The 21680-nt window shown below is 47.6% G+C and overlaps 1 protein-coding gene across 1 annotated transcript in view; it reads left to right on the forward strand.

The window, feature by feature from the left end:
* Positions 1–15330: 15330 nt before the first annotated feature.
* The window catches only part of PRICKLE2 (prickle planar cell polarity protein 2), a 284919-nt gene continuing 278569 nt past the window's right edge, over positions 15331–21680 (forward strand). Inside the window, exon 1 of the mRNA XM_069736575.1 lies at positions 15331–15884. Within this exon, the coding sequence (XP_069592676.1) occupies positions 15843–15884 (42 nt within the window). The 5' untranslated portion in view covers positions 15331–15842. The remainder of the gene's footprint in view (positions 15885–21680) is intronic.

The following is a 21680-nucleotide window of genomic DNA, read 5'->3' on the forward strand; positions in this document are numbered from 1 at the left end:
CCGGCCAAAAGTGTCTACCGTGTTATGGTGGCGGCTTAAAAAATCTTTTGGCCAAAACAAAAGCTGCCGGCTATATGTGTGATCTGGTGATGGGAACTGTCAATGTGTGATAGGTGAGAAGTGGAGATTTTCCAAGAGAGAGCGGTGGGACTGTGGACAGTTTGTGGGGTGGAGCCTGGCGGCGGGGCTGGGGTGGAGCCTGGGTGGAGTTTCAAGGGGGCCCCGAAAATTTTGCCAGTATGGGGCCCCGAAATTTCTAGTGGCAGCCCTGAAAGAACCAAATCAATCAAATGTGTCAAAAATATTATTCTTTGATGTTTTTGAAATGAGGAAAACGATCCAATATCACGAGCTCATGAGTGGCAAAAGTATGTGAACCTTGATGCCCTTATGTGTAAATAACTGAATCTAAACATTTCCGGGAATTGTTAGTTAGTCCCGCCCATCGGCTTGGAGGAAATTTAGCCCGTTGCTCCCTACAAAACAGCTTCACCTTCGTTATGTTGGTGGTTTTCTCCAATAATTGATCGCAAAACCTTGTTCCAGTGTAGTTTTGACTTGTCCAGGGTATCGTTAGTGAACTGCAGATGGGCAGTGATGGAGAGCAGCGGTTTCCTCCTTGTAACCCTGCCATGCAATGCATCAATCCGACACAGCATGACAACTTATTCTGAAAATTCCCCCGAAGTGACCGCTATGGTTTAAATGGTCATTCCCAAGTTTAGAAGTCATCTGCCTTCCAAAGGATAAGGGACAACTTTCTGATCGCTGTTGATCTAACACAAGTCATTGGTGCAACCTGTGCTGCCACATAGGGGCCCAAGACGCAAAGGGGCCACTTCCAACTCCAAAGCAGGTGGAATTAATGAGCCATGGAGCTGCAAAGGGCCCATATATTGTTCTTACACAGGGGCCCGCTTCTGTCTGTGTCCACCAGTGGTCTGACCATTGGGACCCCCACAGATCCCGAGAAGCAGATATAAATGGAGGGGTGGTCGATCACTCCATTTAATCTTAGGGGAGTGCAGAAGGACATGTCAGCGCAGCACTCGGCTATCTCCAACAGTCCCAATAAGAATGAAGGAGCATGATTGATCTCTACCCCATAAGAATGAATGGGCATGATTGATCTCTACCCCATAAGAATGAATGGGCATGATTGATCTCTACCCCATAAGAATGAATGGGCATGATTGATCTCTACCCTATAAGAATGAAGGAGCATGATTGATCTCTACCCTATAAGAATGAAGGAGCATGATTGATCTCTATAAGAATGAATGGGCATGATTGACCTCTATTATATAAGAATGGGCATGATTGACCTATAACCCATAAGAATGAATGGGCATGATTGACCTCTATTATATAAGAATGGGCATGATTGACCTCTACCCCAAAAGAATGAATGGACGTGATTGACCTCTACCCCAAAAGAATGAATGGGCATGATTGACCTCTACCCTATGAGAATGAATGGGCATGATTGACCTATAACCCAAAAGAATGAATGGGCATGATTGACCTCTACCTATAAGAATGAATGGGCATGATTGACCTCTAAGCCATAAGAATAAATGAGCATGATTAATCTCTACCCTATATGAATGAATGGGCGCGATTGACCTCTAAGCCATAAGAATGAATGGGCCTGATTGACCTCTACCCTATAAGAATGAATGAGCCTGATTGATCTCTACCCTATAAGAATGAATGGGCATGATTGACCTCTACCCCATAAGAATGAATGGGCCTGATTGATCTCTACCCTATAAGAATGAATGGGCATGATTGACCTCTACCCCATAAGAATGAATGGGCATGATTGACCTCTACCCCATAAGAATGAATGGCCATGATTGACCTCTACCCTATAAGAATGAATGGGCATGATTGATCTCTACCCCATAAGAATGAATGGGCATGACTGACCTCTACTCCATAAGAATGAATGGGCATGACTGCCCTCTACACTACAAGAATGAATGGGCATGATTGATCTGTACCCCATAAGAATGAATGGGCATGATTGATCTCTACCCCATAAGAATGAATGGACATGATTAATCTCTACCCGATAAGAATGAATGGGCATGATTGATCTCTACTCCATAAGAATGAATGGGCATGATTGATCTCTACCCCATAAGAATGAATGGGCGTGATTGATCTCTACCCCATAAGAATGAATGGGCATGATTGATCTCTACTCCATAAGAATGAATGGGCATGATTGATCTCTACCCCATAAGAATGAATGGGCGTGATTGATCTCTACCCCATAAGAATGAATGGGCATGATTAATCTATACCCCATAAGAATGAATGGGCATGATTGATCTCTACCCCATAAGAATGAATGGGCATGATTGATCTCTACTCTATAAGAATGAATGGGCATGACTGCCCTTTACCCCATAAGAATGAATGGGCGTGATTGATCTCTACCCCATAATAATGAATGGGCATGACTGCCCTCTCCCCATTCACACAGGGCTCATCAGAGGATTGGGGGCAACTTATTATTATTTATTATTATAACTTCCAAACTTTCAGTTCCAGTTATAAACTGAATGCAATTAGCTCCCCCTAGTGGTGGCCGGAGGCAGGTAGAATTTATTTACCGTAACTGTTGTCTGTACAGGGAATATGGAGAAAGTTTTGAGGTGCACGGTTCGCGTGAGCCCCAAGACGGGGACATGGCTGTGGAAATAATTCAGGTCGGAGACACTTGTCAGAAAAGCATCATTTGTAGCAAACCATAGCTGGAGTATTGAGAATAATGCGGAAAGTAAAAGTTTCGTCTTTTCATCCACATGATAATAATCCTGCAAGATGCTTCATTGTGTCGAAGTAAAGAAAAACCATGGGGGAAGTGTCGGCTGTGAGCGGTGACAGCTTCTAATAAATATTTATCATCTCCATTAGGCCCTGGAAGCTCGGTGGCATTTTCCGATAAAGATCCTAAATTGGCAACTGATTGTTGGAGCCCCGAAGGCAAACAGAGGAAACAAGAGCTGGGACCACGGACGGATCCTCAGGCTTCTTCCATTAGGTTTCATTTTTTTATCACTGTGCTAAAATTACAACCCATCGCTGTGCCAAGAAATGGAAGCAGCTGGCAATGGCGGGCAGCCGGGCACAGATTTTTTTTTTGTTGCTTTTCTACTTCGGGGGAAATAAATATAAAGTGATTGAAATGCGATTATTAACAAACAGACGCGGCATTCAGCTGTTACAGGTGAGGCGGTCACCGCGCGTTCCATCGCTTTCTCTCTATAGGGGTTTTAGGCCATTTCTGAAATATTTCATCTGATGCCAGCAGCTCACATGGAGAGGACGGTGACACTACTCAAACATGCCCTATATTTAAAGGGGTTGTCCCATGTAAAGCGATGAGTCTGTGCACTGCGGGGATTCGCCGGATTTTGAGCCGAGACCGGAGGGTATGTATGAGTTATACATAGTCCTGGCAAGACCCTGATTAATGCAAGTGGCCTTGATCCATACACTTGTATTGTGGCCGTGCCCGGACAAGTGTATGGAGCGAGGCTGCGGCTACTGGACGGACTCCGGCCGGGACTATGTATAACTCAGACATACCATCGGGTCCTGGCTCAGAATCCATGTGGTGGTGGAGGGGGGGGATTCATAAGTCTATAGTCACACAGAGAGACTGCAGACTGCAGACTTATTGATTTGTACCGGACAACCCCTTTAAAAGGTCATTCCCATCATTAAAAGATATCACCTTTCCAAAAGATGAGCGATAACTTGCAGATCGGTAGGGGTCTGATGAAAGAAGAAAGAATGGAAGGAAGAAAGAAAGAGATTTTTTGGTATTGGTGGGGACCAGTCAGTTAGATCCCCACCATCCTTTGAAGAGCCAATAACTTGTAATGATAAATATAACCTTTTAAAGGGGACCTGTCATTTGCCATAAATATATAATTTTGTAACCCAGTGTAAATGCCGCTGTTCTCCTGAATCCGGCGATGTTTTTCTTTCGTCCATGCGCCTCTCCGTTCCTGAGATATGGTCCTCATTTCCCTGCATGTAAATCTAGCTTTGTTAACAAAGTGGGTGTGGTCCTCTAGAAGACAAGAGTGGAAGACCACGCCCAGTTTGCTAAAAAAGACCGTGATTCTATACAGGCGAGAGCGGCTCATATCTCAGGAACGGAGAGGCGCAGGAACAAAAGAAAAACATCGCCAGATTCAGAAGAACAGCGGCTTTTGCACCAGATCGTACACTCGTGATGGCTGTTGGCCCATGTTCACCTCCACTTCCAACTACTTTTATTGCATGCATGCATGTTGTAAGGTAACCTAGAGCAAATGTGCTCACAGGATTTGCAATACAATGTGCATGAATTATTAAAAAGATTGTTAAGACCTGTTGGGGCTGGTGTACTTACTATGGTTGTATAATAAGCGCAAAATAATTATGGATTCCGTGTTCGCAGCAGACAGCACATTGACGGTCTGACCTCGGCCTTATTGACCTACAAAGAGCCAATGTATAAAATAGCAAATATATCATCAATCTTAGAACAAAACAAACACGTTTCCAGTATAATCTGACAGATTTAGGCCACAGAAATATTGCCGGTTTCTGATCAGAACACCAAGCTGGCAGTAAAGTAAATTATTCAACACAAGAGTCGGATTTTTCCGTACCGGTCTTATCTTTGAAAACTCACGTACAATAGAGAAAGTCTCCTTCGAGGAGCGAGAGGTCAATCACTGAGGTGTAGATCTGATGCTCGCCAGTTATGTCCTGAACAAAAAAAAATTGGATTTGCAAAATTGTGCACAGTAGGTCAACTGTATCCATCCTGTGAAGGACGGGATAATCATTTATCTCCCAGCTGGGGGGGACACGTTATGACCGGACTGCTCAGAAGCCACAGAGGAGATGTATGAGCCGGGAGATGTGATACCATCAGATTATAGTCAGAGCCCCTTACCCCAAATTATATGGCAGTGAGTCAGGAGAAAACACATATAGAGCCCCATACAAAACCCCAAATCTATTATGGCATATCTATAGAATAATATATCAGTCTAGATCATTATATCTATTAGAAGTTTTGTAATTGATCTTTAATTAATTGAATCTGTTCCAAATTCACCAAAAATCCAGCAAAATGGCCGTCTCAACCGCAGCTCCCCATTCCTCCGTGTGGGTCCTCGGCTCTTCCAGATTTGATACAGTGTTTGGTCTTATGTGCATTGTGTAAAACTATTGCCGGCATCCCTGCATGGCTCCCCTTCCCCTTCCATGCAGGGACGCCGGCATTCTCACCGCCCCAATGTCTTCCTGGTGTAATGCGCTCCGCACTTCCCTGTGGTGCGCTCCCCTTCTCTTAAAAGGGGCAGCGCACGCACATAGTTAAATGCCCCCAGCCAATTGCTGGGAAGCATCTTGTTGAAAAGGCACTCTCCCCAATAGGGAGTTACCATAACACAGTGAAGTGACCCTATTGTCGGCATCCCTGCATGGCTCCCTTTCCCCTTCCATGCAGGGACGCCGGCATTCTCACCGCCCCGATGTCTTCCTGGTGTAATGCGCTCCGCACCTCCCTGCGGTGCGCTCCCCTTCTCTTAAAAGGGGCAGTGCACGCACATAGTTAAATGCCCCCAGCCAATAGCTGGGAAGCATCTTGTTTAAAAGGCACTCTCCCCAATAGGGAGTTGCCATAACACAGCGAATCATAGTGAGTGAGGTAGATACTAAGTGCAGTGCCCACACCATAGATCCTATACAGTGACGCTGTACAGTAGTGTCATGCGTCCATCACCCTGCACACCAGTGTCCTCCCATATGATTCACCGTTCTCGGAGCCGCCAGTGTAACTAATCGTATCAGGTTTTATTTTCCTTATCAGGAAGTTTATGATTAAATGCGCGGAATCAAGTTTAGAGTGAATCTAATTGTATTAGTGTGGAGCGAGGCGGTACAGAGAGTAGATGGACGCCAAACATCTATTATTACCTCCCGCCTAATAATGCTCTATAGCAAAGCTTTGATTTTGGGGTTTGTTTTTTTTTTCATTTTTTTATTTACTTTCTTTACTAGATTTGGAGAAACTGTTTTATCTAGCCGGATCCCGTTGCTACTATAGGGCTGCCTGCCGGAGCTCTCATTGCTGATCATAAGGATGAAAGGAGAAAGGATGAGGCAGTGGGGATAGGAAAGATGTGCCAAGACTGTCCCGATTTTTAGGAAACCAGTGTCAGCAAATTCAGTTTACGATACAAAACAGTAGGGTGGGACAGAAAAGGTAAAAAAAACGGTTCAGTCGTCTTTTATAAAGCGGAAGGTAGTGCACATGAAGACATATAAATCACTCACCATCACGAAATTGTCTGGGGTAGCGCATCCCAGGAAACTGGAGCAGCATGAACAAAGTTTTGGACATGGAAGTGGGAGGATTGGATTATGAATGATATTAGTGTCAGATCAGTGTATAAGGGTCAACAATGCAGAAAAAGCCCAACAGGAGCCAGTGCGGGTGCTACATCAGTCAGCCTCTGGATTAAAGGGACACTGTCACCTGAATTTGGAGGGAACAATCTTCAGCCATGGAGGCGGGGTTGCCTTGCGCAGGCGTGTACTATGGAGGACAGAGAATGAACTTCAATCCAATATTGCAGCCAGCATGCAGCCAGCGGGTAAGGAAAGGGTGAATCAAACACCCAAAAACCCCGCCTCCATGGCTGAAGATTATTCCCTCCAAATTCAGGTGACAGTGTCCCTTTAAACATTGGTGGCATATCCATCTGTTAGACATTTATGGTATCGGTGGAGACAAACCCTTTTTAAAAATGAGGTGGGGTCCCCTTATTTTTAATAACCAGCAAAGGTTAAACAGACAGCTGTGGGCTGATATTAATATGTTGGGAAGTTCCATGGTTATGTGGCCCTTCCCAGTTTAATAAGACCAGCCCTCAGCTGCCCTAGAAATGGGGCATCCATCCTTAGATGTGCCAATTCTGGCATTACCCTCAGCTTTTCCCGATTGGCCTAGTGCGCTGGCAATTGGGGTAATGGCATTGTGGGGTTGATGTCAGCAGCTGGTGCTGACATCAAGCCCTGGGGATAGTAATGGAGAGGCATCTGCCAGAAACCTCTATTATTAACCCCGTAGTCAAAAGGAATAAGTAGAGAAATTGTCGGGGAGTGATCTTTACAAATAAAGGACTTTTGTGTTTGTGCTTATTTCTTTTGACTATAGGGTTAGTAATGGGTGTGTCTGACGGACAAGCGTATGCGATACGCTAATGACCCTCGGCTCCAGCTCTGCTGCGAGTGTGATCCGAGAGTCAGTGCACTGTGCTCCGATCCTCCCGCATCAAAGAATCACAGCATGGGTGCGGAGAAAACAGAGCAAGTGGTTTTTTTCATCTCCTCCATTGCCTGCCTCGACATGTATCGGACTGCAGCGGGATCACATCTGAGTGCAGTCCGATGTTTCACACGTACCCATAGACTTGTATGTATGCGTGCGAGCCGAGGCATGCTGCGATTGTTCTCTCCTGCCGAATCGGGATAGGAGAATAATCACAGATCTGAGCTGTCCTATAGAATAACACTGGTCCGAGTGCTATATGATGTTTTATCGCATAGCACTCGGCTGTGTTATACGCTCATGTGACCTCAGCCTAATAATTGAATTCACAATTTTCATTAAGCCCCATCTCCCCTTGTGGATAACCTCAGCTCCCCCGCCCCTGGTGTATAACATCCGGCCCCTTTGCGTTTGCAGGATAACATCTAGCCCTGCTACACCCCGGTATATCACATCCGGACCCCTGCCCTCAGTGCATAACGTCCAACTCCTTACCCCCCTGGTGTATAACATCCGGCCCCCCACCGGGCAATCTGCCTTTATTACCATGTGATAGATCGGCCGGTGGTGCAGAGCTCACTGATACCATCACGGTCCTGTAATAGGAGCCACCGGGGTATCAAGTCCGGTCATCACATTTATTCCTCCTAAATCTTCCCCCATCACCTGTAAGTTATATTATTGAGAAATGGAAGGAAACGCAGCAACTCGGCCACAAAGTGGAGACCCCGTAACGTTGCAGAGCGGGGGGCCGAGTGCTGAGGAGCAGAGGGCAGAAAAGTCACCAACGCTCTGCTGACTCCATAACTACAGTTTTGGGGGACGTCCGCGTCTGTTCCCTTTGACTATGCCAATAACTAAGCAGTCATATACCGACTTATTGCCACAGGACGATGAGTAAAATGATCAATGTTGGGGGCGTCATGTAAAAAATAGACAATAGTCCAGAAATTCTACTATTTGTACCTCTTGTACTGACGTTGTACGGGGTATTACAGTCGTCGCGTTTAGAGTGCTTCATCTTGTCCGCTGGGGAAAGCTCCCACAGGAAAATCATTCCTAGCATTAAAGTTTCTTTTCTTCCCTTCCTACGAAAGTATAAGTTGTGCGTCTCCGAGCCGCGGGTTGTGCTTTTGCTGCAATAGTCGTACACAGCGTTTCTGATCCAGTACATTCTGATTACGCCGTGTTTCCATAACAGCGACATCAGTGATATTTGAGCGGCGGCATTATCCCGCACCTGCTACGCGCTGACATTTTCATCCTGTTAATAATAACTCGATAGACTTTTTCATGTTGCTGCCGAACACAATAAAAATGGAAGAACATGGTGACACCGCGCAGATAAACACCGGCGCATTGTACGCCGCGCTGAAAATCACTTGACATCGGTCCCTGGAACAGAGAAGGAACCGAACAGATTGTTAGCAGCAGAGGCCGCTCAAGAAAAATGGGAGCCACAAACCAAATGTAATTCTGAGGTTTCATTATTGCATCTTCCTGAATAGAAATATATCAGAAGGAGGATGGATGAAGAACGCTTCTTAGAGTCTATTCTGGGCTCCCAGCCACTTCACTAGCAGAGTATTTTAGGTTTTAAAGGGTTGAATGAACCAAAGTATTCTGTCCCCTCCACAGTCTCCCTACAGGAGCTTTCGGACCTCCCATTCTATGTCCATAGGCATTAATATGGAGTTGATCCCCCCTTTGCTTCCACTCTTCTGGGAAGATATTCTACAAAAGTTTGGAGGTGTCTGTGGGAATTTTCACCCCTTCATTCAGAAGAACATTTGTGAGGTCAATCACTGATGTCGGGGAGAGGGCGGGCTCCAGAAAAGCATTTTTGAGGTTAGACACTGATGTCGGGGAGAGGGCAGGCTTCAGAAGAGCATTGTTGAGGTTAGACACTGATGTCGGGGAGAGGGCGGGCTTCAGAAGAGCATTGTTGAGGTTAGACACTGATGTCGGGGAGAGGGCAGGCTCCAGAAGAGCATTGTTGAGGTTAGACACTGATGTCGGGGAGAGGGCGGGCTTCAGAAGAGCATTGTTGAGGTTAGGCACTGATGTCGGGGAGAGGGCAGGCTTCAGAAGAGGATTTTTGAGGTTAGACACTGATGTCGGGAAGAGGGCAGGCTCCAGAAGAGCATTTGTGAGGTCAGACACTGATGTTGGGGAGAGGGCAGGCTTCAGAAGAGCATTTGTGAGGTCAGACACTGATGTTGGGAGAGAGCTGTCTCCAGGAGAGCATTTGTGAGGTCAGACCCTGATGTTTAGGAGAAGGTGGGCTTTAGAAGACCATTTGTAAGGTTAGACTCTGATGTTGTGGAGAAGGCACACTCCAGAAGAGCATTTGTGAGGTCAGACCCTGATGTTGAGGAGAGGGTGGGCTCCAGAAGAACATTTGTGAGTTCAGACCCTGATGTTGATGAGAGGGTGGGCTCCAGAAGAACATTTGTGAGGTCAGACCCTGATGTTGAGGAGAGGGTGGGCTCCAGAAGAACATTTGTGAGGTCAGACCCTGATGTTGGGGAGAGGGTGGGCTCCAGAAGAGCATTTTTGAGGTTAGACACTGATGTCGGGGAGAGGGCAGGCTTCAGAAGAGCATTTTTGAGGTTACACACTGATGTCAGGGAGAGGGCAGGCTCCAGAAAAGCATTTCTGAGGTCAGGCACTGATGTCGGGGAGAGGGCAGGCTCCAGAAGAGCATTTTTGAGCTTAAACAGTGATGTTGGGGAGGGGGCAAACTCAGGCTCCAGAAGAGCATTTTTGAGGTTAGACACTGATGTTGGGGAGGGGGCAAACTCCAGAAGAGCATTTGTGAGGTGAGACACTGATGTTGGGGAGAGGGCAGGCACCAGAAGAGCATTTCTGAGGTTAGACACTGATGATGGGGAGGGGGCAAACTCCAGAAGAGCATTTGTAAGGTTAGACACTGATGTCGGGGAGAGGGCAAGCTTCAGAAGAGCATTTGTGAGGTCAAGCACTAAGGTTAGGGAGAGTGCAATCTCCAGAAGAGCATTTGTGAGATCAGACACTGATGTTGGGAGAGGGTGGGCTCCAGAAAAACATTTGTGAGGTCAGACCCTGATGTTGGGGAGAGGGTGGGCTCCAGAAGAACATTTGTGAGGTCAGACCCTGATGTTGGGGAGAGGGTGGGCTCCAGAAGAGCATTTGTGAGGTCAGATACTGATGTTGGGAAGAGGCCGGACTCACAATGTTTGTTCTAGTTCATCCTAAAGGTGTTGGATGGGGTCAAAATCTGGGCTCCGTGTGGCCGGATATGTTCTTCCCATCAAACTCCCCCTACCATGGACCTTGTGCACTAGCTAGCTACAGAAGATCTCAAAGTGTAAGTCAAAGAGATACCTCCCAAAGTGCCAGCTGAAGATGCTCCCAGAAGCGAACCTGTGCCTACATACCGTGCCGTCTAGCGATAAGTGAATGTTGTACTCCACAGCGGACCAAACCAATTTAAGATAACCAGCTTGGGACCTCCCTTCTAAGTACCATAATGGAGAAGTGCTCTGGATGAGTGGCTCCCATTCTATTGCACTTAATGTGCCCTTGTATTATATACATACTCAGCCATTCATCTACATGGCCAGCATGTAATACTACACTTAGTTTGCTGTTGACAAAATCAACTATGTGCTGGGAGTGGGACCTCAGCCATTCACCTGAATGAACGAACAGCGGCATTTTGAAAGAGACAACCCCTTTAACGTTCACGTGAAAAGGATGAACTACTGCGCCAGGCACAGCCGTCAAGGAGGATCAACTACGAGAGGGAATCCCAGTTGAGTGATGGGTATACTGGAGGTCAGGCACAAACTTCTTTAGGATAGCTAATTAATGATAAACCTTGCCAACATAGGTTGGAAGTACTTCGTACATTGTGTGCTGGAATATCGATTCGAGCAGGCTCAGGAGCTGAGTCTGCTCCACACTGACAGGTGCCGGCTGTGTTACACGGCCAACACAAGCCTTTAATGGCATCAGTCAGAGCTAGCTCAGATTGCTGCACTTAGAAGCCATCATCATTGATTGACAGCAGTATTTAAGTGGCGCGGTGTCAATGGGTGAGGGTCTGTCCTTGTGATTATCCACCCTTCATGCAATGCTGCCCAAACCCCAAATATCTATGCTTAAGTTGAGTTTTCCTTTTTCACCGCATTTAGATTTTATTTTTCTGTGCGTTATACGGTGAAATGAATAGCGTCATCCAAACCTACATCTCAGCCTTAGGAGGGATAACGTATCCTGCAAAATAAAAATAAAATTATGACCCTTGGAAGAAAGGGAGGAAAAAAATTTGAGCAAAAGTGAAAATACACACCATCAGGAAGAGGTTAATGCCCTGGGGAGCCCTAAAATTCTGGTGAATACAGTACAAGGGTCAGATTTCTATGAAAATCAATATCTTCCGGTGCTCGCTACAAATATCCGAAAGCAAAAAAACGAGTATCAGAGCAAAGGGCACCACTGCACCCAGGGCATCAGTGTGGATACCATGTTTAAAAGGTCAAAACTAAAAAACCCATTGACCCGTTCAGATCCGTATAACACCCAGAATAGCAGATATTCGGTATGTATGATGAGAGGTATCAGAAGCAGCGATGCATCATCTGTACATATGTATCACATGCTGGCTCATTTGGCAAATGCAATTTCCATGAAAACGATTCCTTCAGTGTTGGCAAGAAATGGCGTATTTTGCAGTATTGAATCATCGCCAGTCAGCGGACACAATCTGCACGCACGGATCTCCAAGACTAAGTGACTGATAGCGATGATCACCGCGCAGACTGTAATGGAATTAGCCCTTGTTAATTTTCTGTTCACATTTGGATTTGACAAACATCCACCATGTTCACAACAAAGGACCCATATGAGAAGCAGAATAATCGGCACGACTCACATAATATGGCAAAAACAAGGAAAAGTAGGAAATAGAGACCTACAGAGTATATGTGCCCGATAAAAAGAGACTTTATTAACATAGGAAAAATAGTAAAAAAAAAAAACAGAGGCTGCTAAGCACACATGCAGAGGAGCAAAGGCATATGCAGGTAGTGGGTACAAATACATGCTAGGTATAAAGTAGATGATCCCCTAAATATACTGTAATAGGTTGGATATAACTTTCCAAAAAATATATAAAATATATATAACATGTAAATAACATCAGCTGCCTGCAGTGTTCCCACCGCCCCGACGCACGTTTTGTTATGTCTTCATCATATAATAATGGTGTTGTTCTATGTGATAGAGGGGTTACTAGTCATTAGGGTCTGGGTGCGTATTCTAGCCCTGAACCTTTTGAGTTACATCCCAGTTGCTATATACTGTATGGTTGGTGGTTTATTTGCATAGCTAACAGGTCATGCTACATTCTCCCTGGAAAAGGCTCTGTGCACATCCCTGTTATGTAATCATATGCCACATACACCAAATGTACCAACTGGCCCCCATTTATTTGACAGATGATAAAGAGTGCCCTTTTCACTAATGTTATGTGTGACACGTAAGCACCAGACCCTAAAATATGACCTTCAGTTTAGAAAATGAAAACATATTTTGGCCTTCCTAAAGGTATAGTACACACAGTGATGTCACAGTACAGAGATAATACACACAGTGATGTCACAGTACAGGGATAATACACACAGTGATGTCACAGTACAGGGATAATACACACAGTGATGTCACAGTACAGGGATAATACACAGCGATGTCACAGTACAGGGATAATACACAGCGATGTCACAGTACAGGGATAATACACACAGTGATGTCACAGTACAGGGATAATACACACAGTGATGTCACAGTACAGGGATAATGCACACAGTGATGTCACAGTACAGGGATAATACACACAGTGATGTCACAGTACAGGGATAATACACAAGGTGATGTCACAGTACAGGGATAATACACAAGGTGATGTCACAGTACAGGGATAATACACATCAGTGATGTCACAGTACAGAGATAATACACACAGTGATGTCACAGTACAGGGATAATACACAGTGATGTCACAGTACAGAGATAATACACATCAGTGATGTCACAGTACAGAGATAATATACACAGTGATGTCACAGTACAGGGATAATACACACAGTGATGTCATAGTACAAGGATAACACACACAGTGATGTCACAGTACAGGGATAAGACACACAGTGATGTCACAGTACAGGGATAATACACACAGTGATGTCACAGTACAGGGATAATACACACAGTGATGTCACAGTACAGGGATAATACACACAGTGATGTCACAGTACAGGGATAATACACACAGTGATGTCACAGTACAGAGATAATACACAAAGTGATGTCTGGGAGGGGGGTGGGGACAGGGATCTTTATTTTAAACACGAACAATAAAAAAAAAGGATTATTCATATCTTCTCTACAGCGAACGCTGCTGGAGAGAAGATCTGAATCGCGGCTTCAGCACCAGATGCAGGGGACAGCGCTTATCTCTAGCGCTGTCTCCTGCACGCTCCGTGTGGTACCCAGTCGGCACACGGGCGGCACACGTGTGCCACACTGATGTGCCACATAAACGCACGGGCACACGGACACGGATAATTCCGGTACTGGAATTATCTGGACGTGTGAGACTGGCCTTAGAAGTGGATTTTATTTGGGGCATTTCAACCTGAAAAATTCACAGAAAAAAACCCTGCAAATGAATGTTAAAGGCAACATTTAGACGCTGGTGCAGCCGTCCAGTTTTCCCGGGTAAGGCAGCTACAGGAAAACGGCCGTAGGCTAGAGATATGTCGCATCCACTTTACTGGAACTCTGAGTTTTCGATGCAGCATCAAAAACTCATGGCGGGCACAAAGCCTAAGGCCACAGTCACACGTTCAGTATCTGGTCAGTATTTTACATCAGTGTTTGTAAGCCAAAACCAGGAGAGGTGACGAGTTTCTATTATCCTTTTCTTCTGATTGTTCCACTCCTGATTTTGGCTTACAAATATTGATGTAAAATACTGACTGAATACTGAACGTGGCCTTAAAGGGGTTGTCTGGCCTTAGAGTGACTGCAGACTTGTGAATCCTCACAGTGCGCACCATGCCAGGATTCCCCTGTGATTTACATACATGCGGTCACATGCCGACTAGACTTGTACGATCTCACATAATGCAAGTAAATCGAGTGAGGCCAGACACGTCTAGTCAGAATATGGACGGAAGTATGCAAATCACACACTTGTAGTCACAGAGTGCACGCCGCCGGAGAATCCTCACAGTGCGCACCATGCCAGGATTCCCCTGTGATTTACATACATGCGGTCACATGCCGACTAGACTTGTCCGATCTCACACAATGCAAGTGTATCAAGTGAAGCCAGACACAACTAGTCGGAATGAGGCCGGAAGTATGCAAATCACATCCTTGCAGTCACATGACTGCACGCCACCGGGGAATCGGGTATGTGCACACGTATTCTGGTCCACTGCGGATTTATCCGCAGCAGATTTCATAAATCTGCAGGGCAAAAACGCTGCGTTTTTTATGGAGATTTATCGTGGTGTTTCTGCGGTTTTCACTGCGGTTTTCCATAGGAGCAGCTGTAAAACCGCGGTGGAATCTGCAGAAAGTGACATGCTGCGGAATGTAAACCGCTGCGTTTCCGTGCAGTTTTTCCGCAGCATGTATACAGCGTTTTTTGTTTCCCATAGGTTTACATTGAACTGTAAACTCATGGGAAACTGCTGCGGACCCGCAGTGTTTTCCGCATCGTGTGCACATACCCTCACAGTGCGCACCACGCCAGGATTCACCAGTCTGTAGTCACACAGCGACCGACAAAAAAAAAAGCTGTCTGTCCTTAAATGGATTCCTCTTGAAAAAAAAAATAGTCATTTTTCCTCCTCCAAAAATCTCCATGTGACCCTCTCCCTAGCCTCATTCATTGGCCACATTTGGGGCCATGTTACAACAACACTATAGGGGCGTTTTTCCATTGAAATTTGAAGCGTTTTTTTCATCTGGATTGTGGCGCATAATCTGCTCCAAAACACAAGAAACAACCCTCTGTGTGAACAGGGACGTTTACAAAAAAAAATTGTTGGGAAAGACCCCAAACAGCTGTGAAGTGATCCATGAGGTGTGAGGTTCTGGCAGAGCCGGTCTGTGCCTCCCTCATTAGCGGCACCGGTGCTCAGGTGTGAGGAGGAGGAGGAGGTGGCGCTGCGCCGGTCGCTGCCGGCAGTCACGGACCCGGAGCGCGCAGTCACTGTGGTGGGCGATGTGCTGCACAGCTGAGGGGGCGTCCTGCCTGCACCGGGTCCTGCAGCCGGTCCCCCTCCTCCATGTCCCCGGCGAGGTGGAGCTTCACACACGGAAACCCGGCTCCTGCCTGACTTCATTGATGAGAGAGGAGCGAGAGAGCTGAGAGCAGCACCGAGAGACCCCCACACCTTCCCCGAGGACCCCCACACCTTCCCCGAGGACCATGTTCAGCAGGAGCTCCTGGAGGAGACATTCCGGCAGATCTGTGAGTACTGCTACCTTGCTGCTGCTGCAGAACATCTTGCAAGGGTCACCGTGGTTAGCTCCAAACTATGCATCTAGTGAGTCTATGACATCCTGGGATTTGTAGTCCACAGGCTGCTGCAGATGCAGAACCTCTTTCCTATTAATCCAGCTTTTTCTGCTGGGACTTGTAGTTCACTTGCAGCTTGTTACTCTCTACCTGTCACCTGCTGGGGATTATAGTCCCACAACAGTAACTTTTGGACTGAAACTCGCGTTCCTGCTGCAGAACATCTTGGCGAGGTTGCACTATATCAGGTTTGCAACCTGTGTCTAGTTAACAAGTTTATGATATGCTGGTAAATATAGTTGTGTGGCTGCTGCAGAACATCTTGGCCACATCTAGTGTTAAACCTACTGGGACTTGTAGTCCCATAGAAGTTGAACAATTACAGTTTGTAGATTTACCGATTAGGACTGTAATGCCTGGCCTCAACTCAACCTGATGATAGTGTGTTTTTGTAGAGGTGGAAGCTGCTGCAGAACATCTTGGCCAATACTGACATATTCAGCAAACATTCCCATAATAGTTAAAGAGGTTGTAGGTAAAGTTTTGGACTATTAGGACTACGCTCCAGTGTCCTCTACCTAGTAATATGGTTTGGTTTGCAGGTGCAAGCTGCTGCAGAATATCTTGTGGATATTTCTGAACTAAATCCTAATTTGTGCTTCTAGATTTGATCAATAATTGAGCTAATATTAGGTGAGACATGATGCAGGAGGCTAAATGCTAGGACCCCCATCATCCACAGGGTACCATTATTGGGATTGTCCAGCTTTGTTAGCGCCCTCTTAGGCTGTGTTTGGTATTGCAGTTCAGACATATCTCTTTTTAATGTAGAGTGATTATTTGGGGATTTAGGGGGTCCTAAAGTTGGTACCCCCTGCACCATAACATCAGTGTTATATTGATATTTACATAATATATGTTCATTGTTGTGAATTTCATATATATATATATATATATATATATATATATATATATATATATATATATATATATATATATATATGTATATATATATCTCTTCCCCATCAGTTGTCCATTACACCAAAGAAGGCGACATTGTCTGCGAGCGACACAACCGGCCAAAAATTGCTTCCTGCTGCTCCACGGCATGGGGTTACATTATGATCCAAAAGGTATTGCAACTGCGACAATCAAGTTGCAAAAAAAAAATCCAACTGGTTCTGATTCTGTCGCGGTACCTAGCGGGTCACAATACGACCCCATTCACCTGCATTATAGAAGCCGCTGTCTCATGGCCATAGCTCGATGTGTAGTCCCAGCTTAATGAAAAATGACAATTTTCACAGCGAGAGGGTCCTAACTGTAGGTGCCCCCCCCAATGATTTGTTTTTTTCTTTAACTCTCTTTTATATAGCGCTGTTATTTCCACGGCACTTCACAGACATCATCACTGTCCCCATCGGGGCTCCCAATCTACAGTCCCTATCAGTATGTCTTTGGAGTGTGGGAGGAAATCGGAGAACCCGGAGCAAACATGGGGAGAAAATAGTAACTCCTTGGTGCTATATGAACCCAGGACCCCAGCGCCGAAAAGATCCGCCATACAGTGCTAACCACTGATCCGCCATACAGGGCTAACCACTGATCCGCCATACAGGGCTAACCACTGATCCGCCATACAGGGCTAACCACTGATCCGCCATACAGTGCTAACCACTGATCCGCCATACAGTGCTAACCACTGATCCGCCATACAGTGCTAACCACTGATCCGCCATACAGGGCTAACCACTGATCCGCCATACAGGGCTAACCACTGATCCGCCATACAGGGCTAACCACTGATCCGCCATACAGTGCTAACCACTGATCCGCCATACAGTGCTAACCACTGATCCGCCATACAGGGCTAACCACTGATCCGCCATACAGGGCTAACCACTGATCCGCCATACAGGGCTAACCACTGATCCGCCATACAGGGCTAACCACTGATCCGCCATACAGGGCTAACCACTGATCCGCCATACAGGGCTAACCACTGATCCGCCATACAGGGCTAACCACTGATCCGCCATACAGGGCTAACCACTGATCCGCCATACAGGGCTAACCACTGATCCGCCATACAGGGCTAACCACTGATCCGCCATACAGGGCTAACCACTGATCCGCCATACAGGGCTAACCACTGATCCGCCATACAGGGCTAACCACTGATCCGCCATACAGGGCTAACCACTGATCCGCCATACAGGGCTAACCACTGATCCGCCATACAGGGCTAACCACTGATCCGCCATACAGGGCTAACCACTGATCCGCCATACAGGGCTAACCACTGATCCGCCATACAGGGCTAACCACTGATCCGCCATACAGGGCTAACCACTGATCCGCCATACAGGGCTAACCACTGATCCGCCATACAGGGCTAACCACTGATCCGCCATACAGGGCTAACCACTGATCCGCCATACAGGGCTAACCACTGATCCGCCATACAGGGCTAACCACTGATCCGCCATACAGGGCTAACCACTGATCCGCCATACAGGGCTAACCACTGATCCGCCATACAGGGCTAACCACTGATCCGCCATACAGGGCTAACCACTGATCCGCCATACAGGGCTAACCACTGATCCGCCATACAGGGCTAACCACTGATCCGCCATACAGGGCTAACCACTGATCCGCCATACAGGGCTAACCACTGATCCGCCATACAGGGCTAACCACTGATCCGCCATACAGGGCTAACCACTGATCCGCCATACAGGGCTAACCACTGATCCGCCATACAGGGCTAACCACTGATCCGCCATACAGGGCTAACCACTGATCCGCCATACAGGGCTAACCACTGATCCGCCATACAGGGCTAACCACTGATCCGCCATACAGGGCTAACCACTGATCCGCCATACAGGGCTAACCACTGATCCGCCATACAGGGCTAACCACTGATCCGCCATACAGGGCTAACCACTGATCCGCCATACAGGGCTAACCACTGATCCGCCATACAGGGCTAACCACTGATCCGCCATACAGGGCTAACCACTGATCCGCCATACAGGGCTAACCACTGATCCGCCATACAGGGCTAACCACTGATCCGCCATACAGGGCTAACCACTGATCCGCCATACAGGGCTAACCACTGATCCGCCATACAGGGCTAACCACTGATCCGCCATACAGGGCTAACCACTGATCCGCCATACAGGGCTAACCACTGATCCGCCATACAGGGCTAACCACTGATCCGCCATACAGGGCTAACCACTGATCCGCCATACAGGGCTAACCACTGATCCGCCATACAGGGCTAACCACTGATCCGCCATACAGGGCTAACCACTGATCCGCCATACAGGGCTAACCACTGATCCGCCATACAGGGCTAACCACTGATCCGCCATACAGGGCTAACCACTGATCCGCCATACAGGGCTAACCACTGATCCGCCATACAGGGCTAACCACTGATCCGCCATACAGGGCTAACCACTGATCCGCCATACAGGGCTAACCACTGATCCGCCATACAGGGCTAACCACTGATCCGCCATACAGGGCTAACCACTGATCCGCCATACAGGGCTAACCACTGATCCGCCATACAGGGCTAACCACTGATCCGCCATACAGGGCTAACCACTGATCCGCCATACAGGGCTAACCACTGATCCGCCATACAGGGCTAACCACTGATCCGCCATACAGGGCTAACCACTGATCCGCCATACAGGGCTAACCACTGATCCGCCATACAGGGCTAACCACTGATCCGCCATACAGGGCTAACCACTGATCCGCCATACAGGGCTAACCACTGATCCGCCATACAGGGCTAACCACTGATCCGCCATACAGGGCTAACCACTGATCCGCCATACAGGGCTAACCACTGATCCGCCATACAGGGCTAACCACTGATCCGCCATACAGGGCTAACCACTGATCCGCCATACAGGGCTAACCACTGATCCGCCATACAGGGCTAACCACTGATCCGCCATACAGGGCTAACCACTGATCCGCCATACAGGGCTAACCACTGATCCGCCATACAGGGCTAACCACTGATCCGCCATACAGGGCTAACCACTGATCCGCCATACAGGGCTAACCACTGATCCGCCATACAGGGCTAACCACTGATCCGCCATACAGGGCTAACCACTGATCCGCCATACAGGGCTAACCACTGATCCGCCATACAGGGCTAACCACTGATCCGCCATACAGGGCTAACCACTGATCCGCCATACAGGGCTAACCACTGATCCGCCATACAGGGCTAACCACTGATCCGCCATACAGGGCTAACCACTGATCCGCCATACAGGGCTAACCACTGATCCGCCATACAGGGCTAACCACTGATCCGCCATACAGGGCTAACCACTGATCCGCCATACAGGGCTAACCACTGATCCGCCATACAGGGCTAACCACTGATCCGCCATACAGGGCTAACCACTGATCCGCCATACAGGGCTAACCACTGATCCGCCATACAGGGCTAACCACTGATCCGCCATACAGGGCTAACCACTGATCCGCCATACAGGGCTAACCACTGATCCGCCATACAGGGCTAACCACTGATCCGCCATACAGGGCTAACCACTGATCCGCCATACAGGGCTAACCACTGATCCGCCATACAGGGCTAACCACTGATCCGCCATACAGGGCTAACCACTGATCCGCCATACAGGGCTAACCACTGATCCGCCATACAGGGCTAACCACTGATCCGCCATACAGGGCTAACCACTGATCCGCCATACAGGGCTAACCACTGATCCGCCATACAGGGCTAACCACTGATCCGCCATACAGGGCTAACCACTGATCCGCCATACAGGGCTAACCACTGATCCGCCATACAGGGCTAACCACTGATCCGCCATACAGGGCTAACCACTGATCCGCCATACAGGGCTAACCACTGATCCGCCATACAGGGCTAACCACTGATCCGCCATACAGGGCTAACCACTGATCCGCCATACAGGGCTAACCACTGATCCGCCATACAGGGCTAACCACTGATCCGCCATACAGGGCTAACCACTGATCCGCCATACAGGGCTAACCACTGATCCGCCATACAGGGCTAACCACTGATCCGCCATACAGGGCTAACCACTGATCCGCCATACAGGGCTAACCACTGATCCGCCATACAGGGCTAACCACTGATCCGCCATACAGGGCTAACCACTGATCCGCCATACAGGGCTAACCACTGATCCGCCATACAGGGCTAACCACTGATCCGCCATACAGGGCTAACCACTGATCCGCCATACAGGGCTAACCACTGATCCGCCATACAGGGCTAACCACTGATCCGCCATACAGGGCTAACCACTGATCCGCCATACAGGGCTAACCACTGATCCGCCATACAGGGCTAACCACTGATCCGCCATACAGGGCTAACCACTGATCCGCCATACAGGGCTAACCACTGATCCGCCATACCGTACCAACCACTGATCCGCCATACCGTACCAACCACTGAACCGCCATACAGTGCCAACCACTGAGCCGCCATACAGTGCTAACCACTGAGCCGCCATACCGTACCAACCACTGAACCGCCATACAGGGCTAACCACTAAAAGTCTAAATGTCTAAGTCGTCCAATACTCGTCCTATCACTTTACTTTTGGTTTTGTACGATTGTCGTTTAATGCCTGTCAATATTTAGGGCTGAATCTGACAACAAGGCATTTACCTGCTCATCGCTTGTCACATTGTAAC

The sequence above is a fragment of the Ranitomeya imitator genome, chromosome 8 (assembly GCF_032444005.1).
Source record: "Ranitomeya imitator isolate aRanImi1 chromosome 8, aRanImi1.pri, whole genome shotgun sequence".
Lineage (NCBI taxonomy): Eukaryota > Metazoa > Chordata > Amphibia > Anura > Dendrobatidae > Ranitomeya > Ranitomeya imitator.